Source organism: Pan troglodytes, chromosome 8 (assembly GCF_028858775.2).
Source record: "Pan troglodytes isolate AG18354 chromosome 8, NHGRI_mPanTro3-v2.0_pri, whole genome shotgun sequence".
NCBI lineage: Eukaryota > Metazoa > Chordata > Mammalia > Primates > Hominidae > Pan > Pan troglodytes.
In genome coordinates this window covers 74,461,099-74,480,305 of record NC_072406.2, presented here as the reverse complement: position 1 = coordinate 74,480,305, position 19,207 = coordinate 74,461,099, and the positions used below count along the sequence as shown (strand labels likewise).

The 19,207-nt window shown below is 33.5% G+C and overlaps 1 protein-coding gene across 2 annotated transcripts in view; it reads left to right on the top strand.

Moving 5' to 3' along the window:
* RTKN2 (rhotekin 2) overlaps positions 1 to 17,656 on the top strand; it is a 75,578-nt gene extending 57,922 nt beyond the window's left edge. For both annotated transcript variants that reach the window (XM_009458530.5, XM_063781830.1), the window contains 3 exons: positions 5,866 to 6,031; positions 11,024 to 11,131; positions 12,440 to 17,656. In XM_009458530.5, the coding sequence (XP_009456805.1) occupies positions 5,866 to 6,031; positions 11,024 to 11,131; positions 12,440 to 12,975 (810 nt within the window). In that variant the 3' untranslated portion in view covers positions 12,976 to 17,656. The remainder of the gene's footprint in view (positions 1 to 5,865; positions 6,032 to 11,023; positions 11,132 to 12,439) is intronic.
* Positions 17,657 to 19,207: the final 1,551 nt, after the last annotated feature.

The window sequence follows — 19,207 nt, the reverse complement described above, 5'->3', positions numbered from 1 at the left end:
ATATCTAATCATATCAACTATTCAGATTTTTAAAAGTAAATATAGCAAAAATAATTTTTCAAACATTTTCCTGTAGGAGTTTACATCTGATTTAATTAATATAAATTTAAAATAATTATATTAAACTGATACTAATCATACCTCATGGTTGGTTTAACTTACAGCTATGCATTACATATTTCAAACATTCCTTGTCGTATACATGAAGATATCCTTTTTTGTCATTAGAGTATATATAAAGTCTAAAGCTTGTTTTTAGCACCAACATTTTGTCTTCATTGCTGATTAACGGGACTTCAGATGAAGCACTTTTCAAATAACTCATTTATCTTTACAGCATGTTTGTAAGGAAGATGTGAGATATCTGCATTACAGCCAAGAAAGAGGCATTAATAATAGACTGACTTTGGTTTTTGTGTTTGTATTTTATTTTTTAATTATTTTCTTTGGAAAAAAATTCAAGGTAATTTATACATAGAATAGTATAAATGAACCCATTTGTACTCTCACACATTGCCCCCACATTAGATATATTTTGAAGCAAATCCTAGAGACCATATCATTTTACTTGTAAATATTCCAGTTGTCACACTTAAGAAAATTTATGGTTTTATATATAAGTTGTCATATGTAGATATAATTATATGTAGTTAATATATCGTTAAAAATCCAGGCAGTCTTTAAGATCCCTAGTCTCAATTTTTGTCAGTTTTTGAGTTAGGATCCAAATAAGGGCCACATATTATGGTTGGTTGATTAGGTCTTTTAAGTCTCTTTAGAAAAAGGAATGCTCATACATTGTTGGTGGGGGTGTAAATTAGTTCAGCCATTGTGAAAGACAGTGTGTTGATTCCTCAAAGACCTAAAGACAGATACCATTCGACCCAGCAATCCCATTACTGGGTATATACCCAAAAGAATATAAATCATTCTATTATAAAGACACATGCACACATATTTTCATTGCAGCACCATTCACAGTAGCAAAGACATGGAATCAACCTAAATGCCCATCAGTGGTGGGCTGGATCAAGAAAATGTGGTACACATACACCATGGAATGCTCTGCAGCCATAAAAATGAACTAGATCATGTCCTTTGCAAGGACATAGATGGAGCTGGAGGCCATTATCCTTAGCAAACTAACACAGGAACAGAAAACCAAATACCACATTTTCTCACTTATAAGTGAGAGCTAAATGATGAGAACACATGGACATATAGAGGGTAACAACACACTCTGAGGCCTATCGGAGAGTGTGGAGGGTGGGAAGAGGGAGATCAGGAAAAATAACTAATAGTTACTAGGCTTAATACCTGGGTGATTAAATAATCTTTACAGTAGACCCCCATGACACAAGTTTACCTATGTAACAAACCTGCACTTGTACCCCTGAACTTAAAAGTTTAACAATAATAATAATAATAATGAATATGTTGGCTTATGTTCACTCACACCTCTAACTCCCCACTTCAAACACACACACACACACACACACACACCATAGACAATTTATTTGCTGAAGAAATTGATCTTTTATCCTGCAGGGTTTTTCCATAGTCTGGATTTTTCTAGTTGCATACCTGGGTTGCCATTTTTCTTTTCTTCTTCTTTTTTTTTGAGATGGAGTTTCACTCATGTTGCCCAGGCTGGAGAGCAGTGGAGCAATCTCGGCTTATTGCAACCTCTGCTTCCCAAGTTAAAGCGATTCTCCTGCCTCAGCCTCCCGGGTAGCTGGGATTACAGGCATGCGCCACCACACCCAGCTAATTTTGTATTTTTAGTAGAGATGGGGTTTCTCCGCGTTGGTCAGGCTGGTCTCGAACTCCCGACCTCAAGTGATCCACCTGCCTCTGCCTCCCAAAGTGCTGGGATTACTGGCATGAGCCACCGCACCCAGCCTGCCTTTTTTCTTATATTTTTGGATCATATTCAGATTTGTTGGTTGGTTAGTAAGAATACATTTTAGGAAGGGTCATATACTTTCATCAAGAAGCATATCATATATCTAGGTCTTCCACTCATCTTAACAACCACTGATGAGCATTGTTTTAGATCCTTTATTTCATTAAGGATTACAAACTGGTAGTATTTATACATTCCTTATAGCTGGAATGCCTCTACTTCATCAGCTATTTGATTACCCTGAAGTACAATTCTTATAGGGAAGACAGGAAAAGTGCTTGGGGTTTTTTTTGTTTTTTTGTTTGTTTGTTTGCTTGTTTGTTTTTTCCCATTTATATGTCAGTTACCAAAACAATGAGATAGTTTCCTACCATCTTTCACAGGTGACCAATGAGTTCGTTTTTAAATATCGTTATGAATTTTTGGATTTAAATACATGTCATGTGTCTGTCCATTGCCATTGCTATTCTAATCAATGTTCTAATCAATGTCCAATGTTTGACTAGTAGAAGCCCCTTCGAGTTGACTCTTGAATCCTTTTGACATAACCCTAGGAATCTTAGATTTCTGATAGGACAAGATGTTCCAGAATCGTCTTATACATTTCCTGGCCCAGGCTGAGAGTCAGCCATTTATTTGAAAAGCTCTGATGTTTTTAGTAAAGAGTATTTAGAGACCATAATCTGGGTGCATTTTTTATGGTCGTATAGTCAAAAGTAACATATATAATTTATAAATCTAGTCCTGATCTAGTAATTTTCCACATATATGGAAATGAAGAGGAGGAAGTACAGTTTTAATTCAAAATAATAATTTTTAAAAACCTAAATGAAACTTTCCTGTGACTTTAGAGTTTATATTTTATTACAAAATTGACTTCCCAGTTTATGTTTTTATTGACTTCACTTGGCATTCTCTAGGTAACAACACCATCTCATGGAGTGAAAAATTGCAGACTGACGAAAAGCAAATCCAGCTACAGATTAAAATTACACAGTGAATAATCTCAAATCTATTTACAAATCAAGAAAAGTTGACTATAAAACCTCCTAGATAATTGAAGTTTTGAGATTAGCAAAAACAATACAGGAAACGCTGGGCTTAATAGAATAATTCTCACAGAACATGTTTCCTCATAAAGAATTGGATTGGAGATTATTTCTAGGATCTGGGTCTATCAATACAAAACTTTTTAATCATTATTTGAGTTGTTCTTTTCCTGTTTCATTTGTTTATTCTTCAAATGTTTTTTAGCCATTTACTGAGTACTAGGCAATATTTTAGGTGGCAGAAATATGGGGGGGGAGGCAAGGAATTACCAAGTTCCTTGTTTTCATACCCTAAGAGGAGTCACTTATATAAACACATAAGCCCATAAATAACAGTCCTAAAATTCACCTTAGTGTTTTCTAATCACTTCCTTTTTTGAGAATTGAAGACGTGAGAACTATTGTTGATATTTTTCCACAGTGAAAAAACAGCTTGCATGAACTTTCTGACACTCTAAGAAACTTTACTTGTATTAATCACTTTGTCTTCAACACGCATTTTTTTGATTAAAAGTTTTCCATTAAATTATTTTGGATGATAACATATAGAAGTTAATTCAAATTCTGCATTTCATTTGCACCTTTCAGAAACCTCTGATGTTTTAAAAATGTAGTGATATTTATGGCTACCAGAATTAATGGAGTATATACAGTAGTATTTATATATTTTTGCATTATATTCTCTTAGAAGGATATAAATGATTGAGTTCATCAGATTTTCTATGTAGTGGTTTCATATGAAATGATACCTTGGTAAAAATATCCAAATTCATCTATAAAAATCAAATTTCCCTTATTTAAAGATTGAATCCACTTTAATCCTTTATACAAAAAGTAGTCAGAAATGTTTATTAAAATGGAATTGGTGGAGGGAAGCACAATTTCAGTAACAAGAATACTTTTTATTTTATTTTATTTTGTAACACAATAGAGGGCTTTTCCCCTACTATGATTTAACCTTCAATTAGTCTGATAAGAGTAGCATATCAAAGATTCTTCCTAGAGCTTAAGTCATTCTCTGCTTGTGATTATAAGCTTTATATTTACAGTGGATGATTAGGTGCATCGTTGAGCTCCAAGGATACCATTTAGGGCAAAATTTGTTACATAATAAAAATAATTACTTAAAAGAACTAATTCACAAAGTTTATTACCAAGACATAGAAGTGTAAAAAGACTCTATTATGATAAAATTAAGATACTGGGCGTATAGTCAAAAGTAACATATATAATTTATAATTTTATACTCTATTATGATAAAATTAAGGTTACAGTCCTCTAAAGACACTCACATTCCTAGATTTCTACTGTGACAGGATAGACTGTCTCTAAGATGGTTAATGATTGTTATATTTTGTGATACTCTAAAGGTTCAAAGTTATGTTGCTGCTTTATACAACATACATTTTTCCCCTGCGGTGTTTGAATAAGAATTTATTCCTTCAGAAGGGAATTCCTTGTGTAGTATATATGGTGTTCACCTGCCTGTATTTATCCATTTTTCAGGGAATGGATAGCTTTTCTTCCTAACCCTGCTACTTCTGTAATGACTACATAATATCCATATTGTATGTATATGTAGGTTTTGGTGTGTGACTGTATAGCCTCTCTTCACACTTTACTCAGTGAAGAATTTCTTTCTATTCTTAATCAGCCTTTATTACTACCAGCCAAAATATTATTGTCACACATTACAGTAGGCTTAACCATGATTCTCTTGAACCACTATGTACAGTGCAGTAGCCACTATCCTGGAGTGACTGTTAGACACTTACAATATGGCTGGTCCAGATCGAGATGTGCTGTAAGTGTAAAATACAAACTGGATTTTGAAGGCTTAGTATGAAAGCCTTCAACATATTTCAGATATGCTGAGTTACATGAAATACATCGTTAAATTAATTTCAGGAGTTTCTTTTTACTTATTGTGGTTTTTAGAAAATTTTCAATTACATATGTGGCTCACATTGTACTTATACTGGACAGCATTGCCCTAGAATAGTGTAAGTGAGTCATTATCTAGGCATCAAATCTCTATCTTTGTGTAATAGATAGTTCTAGTACAGACTTTATCCCCCAATATTCCTTGGTCAAAGCCACATGTAGTTGCCAGCTTACCATGTGGCATGGCTGTGCCTGTGTGTGACTTGGGAATAGACTTCTCAGAATCTTCTAAGTATAGAATCAATAAGTGTCATCATAATAGCATTCTAGTATCACTCAGAAAAAAGGTACTGTCAGCGTGAATGAAACCATTGTCCTTGTGGTAGTGTTGTACTTAGCACTTTAAAAATAATTTAAACATTATAAAGATTATATTATTTTATGGATCTTTAGCTATGAACTTTGTAAATGAACGTTACGTACAAAATAAATGTTAATGAGGAAAACCTGTTTTGCTACAGTAAACACTAAGTTACGGTTTTACTGCTTTAACTGATAGCACTAGATATTATGCATGAATATTAGAATAAGAAACATACTTTACTGATTCTTCTGTTTTATTAATTTGAAATATGGTTAACATGTAATCCACATTACAGCTATGACATGCTGTACTTGTTTTATTGGAAATTTTAAGATGTATATAAAAGACAGTAAACTTCCACTTAAACTGAGATAGATCAAAACAGGGGTTATGTTTTAATCTCATGTAATTTAGCATAAGTGCTATATATAGCATAATTTAAGACATTATTCAGTATTTTATATAAAGCATTCTTTTTTAAAAACCTAGATTGGAGTTTGAATATAAAAAATTCTCAAAATTACATGTTTTAAATTTCAAATGATCAGCAATAAGATTATGGTTACATCAGGTATAAATATGGTAGCTAAGCAATAAAACATTTGTTTGATCATTACAGAAATTTTCTCATGCAAAACCCCAATTTTTTTCTTAATTTTTAGGAAACCAGAATCCGGGCAATGGATAAGGATGCCAAGAAAAGAATCCATAATTTCTCTGTCATCAATCCTGTTCCTGGACAAGCTATAACTCAGATTTTTGCAGTTGACAATAGAGAAGATCTTCAGAAGTGGATGGAAGCCTTCTGGCAGCATTTCTTTGATCTTAGTAAATAGATATTTGGATTTTTTTAGTTGTGTATTTATGTAGCCTAAAAGGATGTGCACAGCAATCTTAAAATTGTAATCTTAGAGTTTGTAGCAAAAATTTTTTATGTTCTTGAAAGAATGGTAGTATATCATCAATGCACTGATGCTTCTTTCTGTCAATCTCTTTCCAGTGCCTGACTATTGTATAGTATACGTTTGGATTCTAGCATCTCTACCTCCTACTTTTTGAAGCTCCCTCTGGTCACTAAAACAACCAGACCATATTCTCTCAAAATGTTAGGATTTAACTGTTGAAGGCAGTGTGTTTGATCCAAGGGATAAGAAGCCATTTGAGGAACAAAAAACTTTTCCAGGATAATGATGATCCTAAAATATTGAAACATTCAGGAGTCTCACTTTGTAGCCTTCCCTTAACTCCAGATTCGTTATCATCTTCTTGGACATCATCCAGACAGGTTTCTTTTTAAACCACACACATAGGATTTTCTCATCTCAATAATACAGTCCAATGACATGGACATAAAAACAATGTATGGTAATGTAATAGGGCTCTAGTGTATAAAATATATGAGGTTCTAATATTTCTCGAGGAATTTTATCAACAGGAAAATACTGAAATCGTAACAGTTCTTTGTGTTTACTGACAATAAGTCAAACAGCATATTATCATTATATTGAAAACGTAGAATGTTGATAATGTCTGTTTCTGATCAAACAAAGCCTACTGATAGATACTACCAGTATTTTGTCTACTGAATGCTATTCCATAGAAAGTTGAGACATTTCCAAAAAAGGAAAATTATTTCTGCAACTCATGGAAATAATCCTAGGGACAGACATTTTAGGAATTCTGTTTTCTGGAGCACTATGAGGAAGAGTTAATACTTGCAGCCCTCAAGTTAGAAGTTGGGTAAGAGGCAAGAAAGGGATCTAAATTTATGGATTATTTCCCATATAACAGATTATTTCATTTATTTCTCATAACACTCCTGTGAGGTAGAAATTATTTCCCTTTGCTCTGAAGATGAGAAAACTTAGGCCTGAAGAGGTTTCTGGTTCACAGCATCGAACTAGAGGATACCCTCCATGGCCTTCTTGGATTGTTTAGGACTTGTTTTCCTTAAGTATCATCCCTAGACACTCAATAAATGTTCAAATATTCATTTCATGCTTATCAGCGTGTACCACATTTATTTAGTTAAAATTTTCAGGCCAGGCACGGTGGCTCACGCCTGTAATCCCAGCACTCTGGGAGGCCGAGGCAGGCGGATCACCTGAAGTCAGGAGTTTGAGACCAGCCTGACCAACATGGTAAAACCCCGTATCTACTAAAAATACAAAAATTAGCCAGGCGTGGTGGCACGTGCCTGTAGTCCCAGCTACTTGGGAGGCTGAGGCAGGAGAATTGCTTGAAGCCAGGAGGCGGAGGTTGCAGTGAGCCAAGATCTCACCTGTATACTCCAACCTGGGCGATAGAGCAAGACTCTTGTCTTTAAAAAAAAAAAAAAAAAATTCAGCAGATCTCAGGTGTATAACTTAAAAGACAAGAAATTCCTTGCTTTTGCTAATCATAGCTAAAACTTTAACCATTTTACTAAATGTTCTGTCTTAGAGAATCCGTCTTATAAATGACTATCTTATTTTTAGAAATGATTTTGATATTTTTATTTGTTTTATTTTTATTTTTATTTTTTGAGATGGAGTTTCGCTCTTCTTGCCCACGCTGGAGTGCAATGGCGCAATCTTGGCTCACCGCAACCTCTGCCTCCTGGGTTCAAGTGATTCTCCTGCCTCAGTCTCCCTAGTAGCTGGGATTACAGGCATGTGCCACCACGCCCAGCTAATATTGTATTTTTAGTAGAGACGGGATTTCTCCATGTTGGTCAGGCTGGTCTCAAACTCCAGACCTCAGGCGATCCGCCCACCTTGACCCCCCAAAGTGCTGGGATTACAGGTGTGAGCCACCGCACCCAGCTATTTTATAATTGTTATGTGCATAAAAACAGGAGGAGAGGTAAATGAAGGTGATAATACCAGAATCTTGTAGTCTAGATATCAACTACTATTAGATGATCATCTCATGCTTTCGTTCTCTAGATTATGTGAAATAATTTATCATGCTGAAATGGAGATTTGAAGGAATAAGAACCTCATGACATTTTTGTACTGTCAACATAATAAGGAAGTGATGACAACTTGGTTCTCGGGTCTGGTTACATTTTTGGTATTTAATGCTGTTTTGCATAAAAACTGCCAACCTATGTAATTTTTAAAGTACAAATTCTATTACATTTATACTTCAAAATTCAGAATTCATTGTGTATGGATATATGAAGCAAAGATGGAGGTATTTATACCATACTAAAAATTTGACTTGTACTTTAAAATTTTAACTTTCCTAGTGACAGGTGCAACCTCTTGTGATCCTGGTTGAAGTATGGTATGTAGAACAAAGTACAGGATAGGTATTCAGGGCAGAATAAAGTAAGAGAAATTTAATATTGAGAGCAAATTTCAATTATTTGACTCTATTTAAGAATAGAAAACCAGGAAGGTGAGATAATTAGAACTCAGGAGGAAACACTTATGGAAGTAGATCTGTTTAGCCCGGGGAAGAATAGCCTCGGGTGGATGTTGGTGGGCAAGGGGGATGTAATAGCTATTTTTAACATTTGTGAGTTAACAATCATGTAAAAGAGGAGTGACACATGTTCTGGATGGTCAATAGGAGTGGAGCAAAGAATGGTAGGTCAAAGATAGAGAAAATTAAGGTAGATTTGGAACATTAAATTTTTAAAAAATATTTAACAATATAAATATTGAGTTACATTAGGAGCTTAGCATAAAAAATTATTTTGACTGGGAACACTATAACAGTAAATGGTATTTTAGGAAACATCTTCAATATATAAATTGTTATGTGAACAAAACATACCCATTTAATATTTCATATTGCACCCTTGTTTTCATGTTAGCATATTGGCTATCATGTATAGCTATGCATAGAGATTTATTTGCTGGCAAAATAAATGTTTCAATCGTAAAGTCTTGACCCATGAACACGTTTATACCTCTGACTTTAGTAACACGTGAAATAATGTGGCATTATATTCCAGTTTTCATTGTAACTCATATTCTGCTACTAGTTTAACAATGAAATGCTTTCATTTATCGATATAGAGGAAATACTGTACTTTATAATAGTTTTTCTAAGAATGTGACAGAAACGTGTGCCAGTTTGAAGTGTTTCATTATTTTTCCATTAGATATGGGTTTTTTTCCTGCCCCTAAGAAGAAAAAAACTGGCTCTTATATATTTATCTATAAAAGGAAGTGTGGGGAGGAATAAGTTATCAGATCTCAGATCCTACTAGATGTACATTCTAGAGATCAACCTTTGAAGCCTTGTACTCAAGAATTTATTCCCTTTATCAGTTGCTATGTGGCTTATTTTGAAATTTTTATCATATTCTGTGCTTAGCATCATAATAAAACATACTGAAAGGCTTTTTTATGTTTCTTAACTAATGGTGGTGGATTTTTAATTTATGCGTATATTATCATATTACTGTGATAGTATATTCAACTACAAACAACAAAAATGAGTAATTTTACTAAACATGAAGTGTCCTTAGTTTTTAAGTCACAGAAAATAATCAAGTTGGATATGAAATACGGATATACAACATAGGTGTATTACATTTACTTTTCTATTGGTATAAGATAGGCTATAAGAACGTGAACCTCAGTAACTAACTCTTATAAAATTAATATACAGATACGTAGGAACTAGCATAGTTGCTATCCAGCATGCAGGTGCACAATAAGTATGAAAAGATTAAATTTTTAGACATCACTCAGGAGAAATCTAAAAAATTTAAGATTAAAATAGTGTGAAACATAATTAAAATAAAAATTAATGTCCACACTCAAATTTTAACTTAATAGTTGAAAGATTTTATTCAAGACTATTTTTTTCTTATTCCAAATGCCTTTATTTAATGTGTCCTTCCTAAAACAAATTAGACTCAGAATTTTATTGGGTGATATGACTTTATAATAATAGGTTTTTATATACCTTTTAAAACCTAAATGAAAATACAGTGTTTTTCTAGAGTTAAATGATTTTGAAAAGCATGATAATCATCTTAAAGGGACAGTTGTTAAATAAATAATTTTTATTTCTTAATCAAAATTTTCATAGTTAAAACCATTTTTGAAAACCTCACTCCTTTATGTTTTTTTCTATTTCCTTCTAGGTAACTATATTTCAGTTGATTGTTTAACCTTTCAACATCTTGAATACTTAATGTTTACTATTCAAAAGAAGAAAACCCTTCCCAAACTTTTGCAATAAATAGAAATTTTAAAGTAGTTATTAACCATTTAGTGAAATAGGATAGTATTTAATAGCCTAGAGATTTTAGCCTAGTGTCTTTGCATAGAAGTACTTCTTTTTCTTTTTTCTTTTTTCTTTTTTTTTTTTTTTGAGACGGAGTCTCCCTCTGTTGCCCAGTCTGGAGTGCAGTGGTGCAATCTCGGCTCATTGTAACCTCTGCCTCCCGAGTTCAAGTGATCCTCCTGCGTCAGCCTCCCAAGTAGCGGGGACTACAGCCACCTGCCACCATACCCAGCTAATTTTTGTATTTTTAGTAGAGAAGGGGTTTCCCCATGTTGGCCAGGCTGGTCAAGACTCCTGACCTCAGGTGATCTGCCCACCTAGGCCTTCCAACTTGCTGGGATTACAGGCATGAGCCACCGTGCCCGGCCAAACTTTATTTTTTAAATAGATTACTTTTATGTTCAGAACTGGACTTTGAAATTATGGATAGTATTAGGTTTTTCTGCAAGCCTCCCTTAAGGCAGTGCTTTATGTATAAATTCACTGATTTTTATTCAAAGCAAAAATGTATTGCTATCTATTAAAAATGAAATATATATCTTCACATTTATGTTTTAAACTAGTCTACCTTTTTTCTGTCTGTCTTAGGCCAATGGAAGCACTGTTGTGAAGAACTTATGAAAATTGAGATTATGTCACCACGGAAACCACCTTTGTTCTTGACAAAAGAGGCAACCTCAGTCTACCATGATATGAGTAAGTGGGGTTTGTCTTTTCTAAGCTGCAGGATAACAAAAACAACATTGTCCATACTGAAGCAGCTTATTCTATTGACATTAAAATGCTAAAATTTTCAGGGCACAATCAAAATGAATGAAAAAAGACTGATTATAGACTAAGGAACTCATGTTTAATAGATGAATTAATACAAAATAATGAATACACATTTTTTCATAGTCTGAATGCTTAAGATCAGACAAAAAATTTAAGGCTTAAAATGAGTAAAGGTGCACTGAAAATAAATATTAGCTGAGTAGCTGATGAAAATTCTGAAAATAAACACTTGCACATTCTAAAATGTAATCATGTTCAGTAATTTTTTTCTGTATTTTATTAAATTTGTTTTCAAGTAGTGTTGATAGATGCATATTAATGAATGGAAGCTTTCATCTCTCGCCAGAAAAAAAAATTGGTTAAGTTTAATACTTTGGAAAATTTTAAATTTCTAGACTCACTAATAGTCAATTTCCCACACCTTGAAGGGTGTTTATTTTTGTGCCATTGCCTCAGTAAATAATGTTGTGAACAAGTGCAAGTCAGTCTAAATTCTGTTTAATTTGCCACTAATGTTCCTGTACTTACATTCACTTTAAAATGTCAGGTTAAAAATGATACATTTGGGTTCACACGTTTTAAAATACCAGTAATTTATTTAATAGAGATTTATCTCTGTTCTTTTATTTTTCCCAAGGAAAGTTTCACCCACCACCCTTATTACCAAAGTGGTATGAGGGCTTTACTCTGTTTTCCTGGGTTTTTGGTTTTAAGCATTTTCCCTTTTAACAGAGACTTTGCTGGTCTACAGGAAAGAATACTCATCCAAATGCAGTCATCCTAATATATATCTAGCTTTTGTAAAAAAGGAAATCTCTTACCTAGCAGTCAGAATAAGGTTTTAAATCCAGGAAATGTTATCTCATAAATACTTAATCTATAGAATTTTTTAGAAAACTCATATAACTCCACTTCTTTGAAAGATGGATTTTGCTAATTTATATAGGAATATATTTATACATGTGTATGTATTATGTAAATTATATGTATGTTATATATGTTTTATATACTATGTATTATGTGTATGTTTATATATATAATGTATGATTAGTTCAGCACATGATCTTTTTAGTTCTGATGGTGTGGTTATTTTTACAAGTGAACGTTTTCCTTATCATAGTCTTTGATGACCATTGTATATAGCATATTGGTTTGGAAAAGAACTTATTCAGATAAAGTGCATACTGCTTTTGAATTTTTCCATGTTTTTTTTTCTTAAAATTATTATAGGCATTGATTCACCTATGAAACTTGAAAGTTTAACGGATATAATACAAAAAAAAATTGAAGAGACAAATGGGCAGTTCCTTATTGGTCAGCATGAAGAATCCTTACCACCTCCTTGGGCCACACTCTTTGATGGTAACCATCAAATGGTCATCCAGAAAAAGGTACCGTCTCCTGCAAGTGAGCCATTACATGATGAAAAAGGGAAAAAGAGACAAGCTCCCCTTCCTCCTTCTGATAAACTTCCATTCAGCTTAAAATCACAGAGTAACACAGATCAATTGGTTAAGGACAACTGGGGAAAAACAAGTGTATCTCAGACATCGTCTTTGGATACCAAACTATCAACTCTAATGCATCACTTACAGAAACCAATGGCTGCTCCTCGAAAACTTCTGCCTGCCAGGAGAAATAGATTAAGTGATGGTGAGCACACAGACACTAAAACCAATTTTGAAGCCAAGCCAGTGCCAGCTCCAAGGCAGAAATCCATCAAAGACATTCTGGACCCTAGATCATGGCTGCAGGCACAAGTATAGACAACTCTTAATGATAAAACATTTAACAAAATCTATAACTGTGAAGCTTAATTCAGAGGCATTATAGAATAATGTGTAATTATATAGGTAAATATAGTGATTTATACCAATAATTAATAAACTATTAGGTATAGAAAAACATTTTATAATGAAGAAGTGGATTTCTCTTTTACTCCTGATTTGCAGAATGTAAGTGATTTCTCCAGCAGTGTGCAAGAGGCAGTTTCTAGACAATATCCTAATTGTTGGAAGGGTTAATTTATTCCTGAATTAGTACCAGGCAGTGAATAAGCCCTAGGCAGAATAAAGCATTAAAATTTCTTTTGGGGAGAGACTGTCTAGTAATTTAAAATGTGTTAAATATGAGCCATATTCTCATTGTGAGAATTTTAATACTAATGGAATGTTTCAAAGGTTTTATTCAAACCACAAATTATAGAATCCACCCAAGAAAATTTTCTTCTTAGCATTCTGGAATTCTCATCTAATGGTTCACTGGCTCTCATCTGTTGTTTAACTCACTAGTTTATAGGCCTGACCTTTTAAATTCCTGGGATAAATTTTAGAATATTAAATTCTTCATCTTTAAAGGGAATTTGTAATGTGCTATTCAAACTTGTTTCCTTGATGATCCCTGAAATACTGTTGACATTAACTTTCATAAATGAAGCATAACACTTACTAGTTTAGAGAAATGGTAGATGAAATGCTCTTTACATTCAATTTTCTGTGTGTGGTGCTAATTTCCATTGTGACTTTGGAATTGAGGGAAGTGAGTAGCTGATCAACACCTTAAAATTCATTTAATACTTATTTAAAAAGGAGATGAGAGATTCAAAAATATCAGAAAAGTTGGCCATGGTAAATAATTTTCAGAATTCTTTTTTAAAATTTTAATTAGATTTCCTTTTCCTAGTAAGAGTTGATGTCTGCTAGTGGTATTTTTCATTAAATGTCATATTCTTACAACAATGACATTGGAATCATTTCCATAGGAGGTAATTTCCATAGCAACTAATCATAGTGACCCAAACAGGATTATAAAGTCAAGTGAGGAATAAATAGCAGAAAAATACCTTAAAGGAACAAAAAATCCATTTTTTATAATAATGCTTTTTGTAAACAAGAGCAGAACAGTTTTAAAAATCTAATTAGAATTTCCAAATAAAACAGTTTCCATAAGGTGTCAGCAACAGCACTAAAAATCTCAAATCACACTGAACCCTAAATGTCATTGCAAGAAATAAAAATTTAAGAATTAAATTGCTGCCCTGTGTATAATCTCTTGAGATCTTTTTAAAGCTAGCAAGAACTCTATTTGGATGAGAACTACATTATTATAAAACAAAATGAACACTTGACCAAAAAACCACATTAATTTAAATGGAGCCTTTCATTATTTTCAGATAGCAGGGTCTTTTTCATTTATAGAGAATGATGTAACTGCCAGGACACTTTTGTGTTTGCCCAGGACTCCTAGTAAGAATTGAATCTTGAGGGAGTAATGATAACAAAAGGTTTCTTGTGACTGGTAACATCAGGACAGACACAGTTTTTGGTGAGGAGAAAATACTATATGCCTGCTTGATAGCATGTAGAGATCATCACATGTATGGAAACCTTAAAAAGTAAACTTATTTTTTCCAACTAGAAGGCTCTCATAAGTTTCTGTTATGATTGCCATTTCAATAAATGACATTAAAAATCTAAAGGATATTATTGTTTGAATTTTTGGGTTATTTTTTAAAACTTCATTGCTGTTTTTGACAGCATTTGTGACTGTCATTGCCACTAAATTATTGAGCTAGAAGATGCTGCAGGGAAAATTGTTTTGAAGCTGGCATCTAAGCATTCTTTTTTTTTCCTAGTTGATGCCTTCCTTTATTACAAATCAGTATTAAAACTTCCAGATTATATTCTTGTCATTTTTCCTCATGCAGATAACAGCAGGAAGGACTTAAGGTGTATAAGAAAAAGAAAGTATTCATACAGAAATTACCTAGCAGTTTTTCCCTCAGAGTAGAACTTTGAAACAGGACTTGAAGCCCTTTTTACCTAGAACCATTTAAAAGCCTGAGCAAGGACCACCACCCCCTCCCCACCAAATTATTCGGTCTCTTTCTGGGGGGCCCAGCTTACTGTATGTTACAAGTCTTTGAAATGGGTCTGGTGTCTTCAGCTCCTGAAATGCTAATTTACCCCTTACCTAAGGAGTGTAGTTATAATACAAAGTTGGTTTCCTTCCTTCCTTCCTTCCTTCCTTCCGTCCTTCCTTCCCTCCGTCCCTCCTTCCCTCCTTCCCGCCTTCCTTCCTTTTTGTTTCTGTTTCTTTCTCTGGCCCCCTGTCCTCTCTCTCTGTCTCATCCCCTTTTCCCACTTTCCTTCTGTCTCTCCTTCCTCCCTTCCTTTACAGTTTAAAAAAAAAATCTAAAAATAGTTAAGCACTGTGTCAAAGAGTGTTTCAAAAGAATTGTTTGTTTTCTCATTTCTTAAACCAGAAGTTTATGACAAATAAATATGCCATGTAATATGAAAGCTGCTTCAGCTTTTTATGAGCTTTCACATTCCTTGTTTGTCCTTTTAATTTGTTTCTTGATATATGAAGACTATAAACTTGAAACAAAGAGTTAGCTGTCAGCTCTTGATAATATAATTGGGGAAACAGAATAGATATTTTATGATATGATAATTCTGATGATCTAAAGATAATGTCTTAGACAATTACCTTTACATTTCAAGCTCTGGGATATAAATTACGTAGTCAGCATTAAGACAGTATTATTTTTAATTGCTACTAAGTGGTAACTTTTGTATTTTAATATCTTGCAAGGGCAAAGAAGGCATTTTTAAAATTCTAAATGCACACCTCCTAAGGTAAATAGTCTTTCAAAAATATCAGGCATGCCAACTCTTGCTGAGTTTTGTTAAATCCTCCTTAACTGTCTGCAGTGCCCCCTGACTTCTTTTAAATGGATGTGAATATATGTGGAAAACTAAATCCATTTATTATAAATGCCTTATCTTTACCCTTTGGGACCTTACTAAATGCATTTTACCTGCTACTATTTATTAAAAATGGAAGCTGTCTTGAATTAGAGATACCTCACGTAAGGTAGGTTAAGCAGTCAAGTATTTCTTTAGGCTTATGTTCAGCACCTCAGCCCCCTACTGAGAAGTTAATTAATTCAGTCCAAAATGAAATTGTAGGGCAGTTTGGTGCAATTTATGTTAAATGCCATTTGAATGTAATCACCTGTGTTACCACGAATGAGGCACAGCTATACTACATGGACAGAGTACTGCATTGCACCATGAGCAAGAACTGCTCTGCAAGAAAAATATCTGTCCCTGTGGTCTGAATTTATCAAAACTCATTTTCTTGTTAAAGAGTGAATTATTGAATAGTAATTAAACTTTAACTGATGACCATTTATATTCTAGTAGCTATCTTCACTGTTAGTCTTAAATTATAATGTAAAGTTGACATTTTCCCCTTACATTTCAAAGGCATCACTATTTTTAAATGTTTACATATGTTTACATGTTTGTGTGCAACTGCTTCATTGCTATTAATAGTTAAATGAAATCTGCTTATTCTGGATCATAGATGTTCTTAGTTAACTCTGGGAAAGATGTTACCTTTGGGTTTTTAAAAGACAAGTCATCATTTGAAAATATATTAGGGTGTGTTGATTTTCTGACATGCTTGTGTAATTGGCTTTGTTTATAATTTTTATTTTTTAATATGGGTCAGACTTTTGGATTAAAAAGTATTATATCATGGACATACATTTTTTAAAGTACCAAAGGTATTTGGTAAGCAAGCCCAAGTCATGTAATTGAAACTTCTGTACATTAAAAGAACTGATTCATGAAGACGTTTTCTAACTTTTTCTCTTTAAGTGCTCCTCTAGACTAGACTGATTGAAGTAGACAGTGTGGTGGAATCAGTTTAATCAGAAAAAGACATACCAAGTAGCTGGTGCTAATTATTATAAGACTAACATTCTGATAAGCCATGGTATAATTAATATTATTAAAATGTTTACATATAATCCTTCTTAAAGTATACTCTTTTAAAAATCCATTGACATAAGCTTACTTTTAGTTTAGTGATCCAGAATTTCCCCAGAGCTTAAGCCACTGCAGTAAATTAGGTACGTAGGATATTCAGTCGCTACTAGCCACAAGGAGTCTCCTTATTTTAATGTACCTCCCTCAGTACTTTATTCCTGCAGAACGCCTCAGAGTGGGGGAGAGAAATGAGCAATCCTGGCTCAGTTGGATTATTTCAGCATTTTATTTCTAAATCTGTAGTGTGATCAGAAATATTTAAAATTAAAAAAAAACTTTACGGAGAGAGGCCTACTAATCAATGTGCTTAGAGAAACAAACTACCTTTACATTCAATTAACAACAAAAAAAGTTACAGAAATTTTAACAAACATTTTTCTTTATCTGAGTATGGGAGAAAATACTAATGCTGACACGTTTAATAATTAGGAAAGATCATTCCAGATCTCATGGAAAATTGTGTTTTAAATTCCAGCAGTTTGCTCTTGAGACATGGTAATCTCTTAATGTAACTACTAAAGGAGAGGTAGATTGAAAAGATCTTGTATATACATAATTATGTCAGATGGTTCAAGATATCAAAATAAATCGTTTTGTTGAAAATGAATACTTTTTGGTGTCTTGCTTAAAAATATTTTTATATTTTGTTTATCTACTCAAAATTATGAATGGATGCATTTTTGTAGAACTTAATCTTAATAAACATTTAACTGAATTAGTTGTAGCAATTTTATAATTTTATATTAACAGGGAGAATAGTAGTAAGAGGAATTATTCACTTACCTCAAATATTAAAATGTGTGTTTTATGTATATAAAATATAATACTATAGATATAACATACATACATACATACTCATACACATAGTGTGTTAGATTCTTCAGGTATTTTCAGTTAGTTTTAAAAAATTCTTTAAAAATGTGCTTCCAATGGAGCAGAATAAAAATTTCAAATCCCCTTCCATAGTTTACAGAAACCATTACAACCCAGCTCCAACCTGCCATGCCCTACTAGGTACTTCATGCTCAGTTCCTGTGCTTGTAGGACTAGCTGTTGGCTAGGGGTCACTCTTAGCTCCTAGAAACTGTGCTCCGGCCCTTGCTAGTAGCCCCTTCGGTCTTCAAAGTCAGCAACAGTGCATCAAGCCTCCCTCATGCTTCAAATCTCTGACTATTTCAGCTGCTCCCAATTGAAGAAAGTGCTTTGCTTTTAAAGGGCTCTTATGATTAAATGAGGAATGCCCACCACGATAATTTCCCTTTTGAGTAATTCCAGGTCAACTGATTCGGAAATCCCTTTTGCATGCAATGTAATCATGGGTGTGATATCTCGTCGTCTGCATGGGTAAAGAGCCATTGAATTAGAGCCACTGGAGTGCTATTTTAGCAGGCTACCCACCACATCTTATCAGATTTTTCAAGGGCAGAAAGCATGTTTTATTGACATTTAACCCTGTCATAGTATACTGTAATGAGAGTGAGTACAGCTTATTGGGTAATATGTGTAAGATACTATACTGTGTTAAATATTTTATATAAATTAATCATTACCATATTCTCTCAGTAGCCCCCCTTAACACACAGAAGAGTGGAAGACTTGCTCTGGGTCATATACTGCATGGTAGTTGACTATGGACTCTGGAGTTAGACTTGGGTTAAATTCTAGCTCTGTCATGACTTAGCTATATGATTTGGGGCTTTTTTTTTTTAACCTCATTTGGGTTTTTTATTTTAATGTTTAAGATAAAAAAAAACCTTATAATATAGTTGTGTTTATTAAATAAGATAATGCATGTAACACATAGTCTAGGACCTAATACTTAAGTTCCTGCCTTGTTTCTATAGGTTGACATATAGTATGTAACACGTTTATGAAGAGGGAAGAGGATACAGCTGATAGAGACCCAACACACACACAGTAACTTAGTCACTTATAACCCCTCTCCTATTTTCATTTCTTGCTTGATGTGAACATGTTAGGCTCACAGTGCATAAAAGTTTAGGAAATACCTAAAAGTGTATCCAAATACTTATTGTTCATTGTCTCTTGAACTCTATATTTGGCACTATTGGGGCTTATAAATTAAAAGACAGCCTATTCTTAAGCTCACGTGAATTCCGGTGAGTAGAACCAATCATTAGAGACTATGGAGATGAAG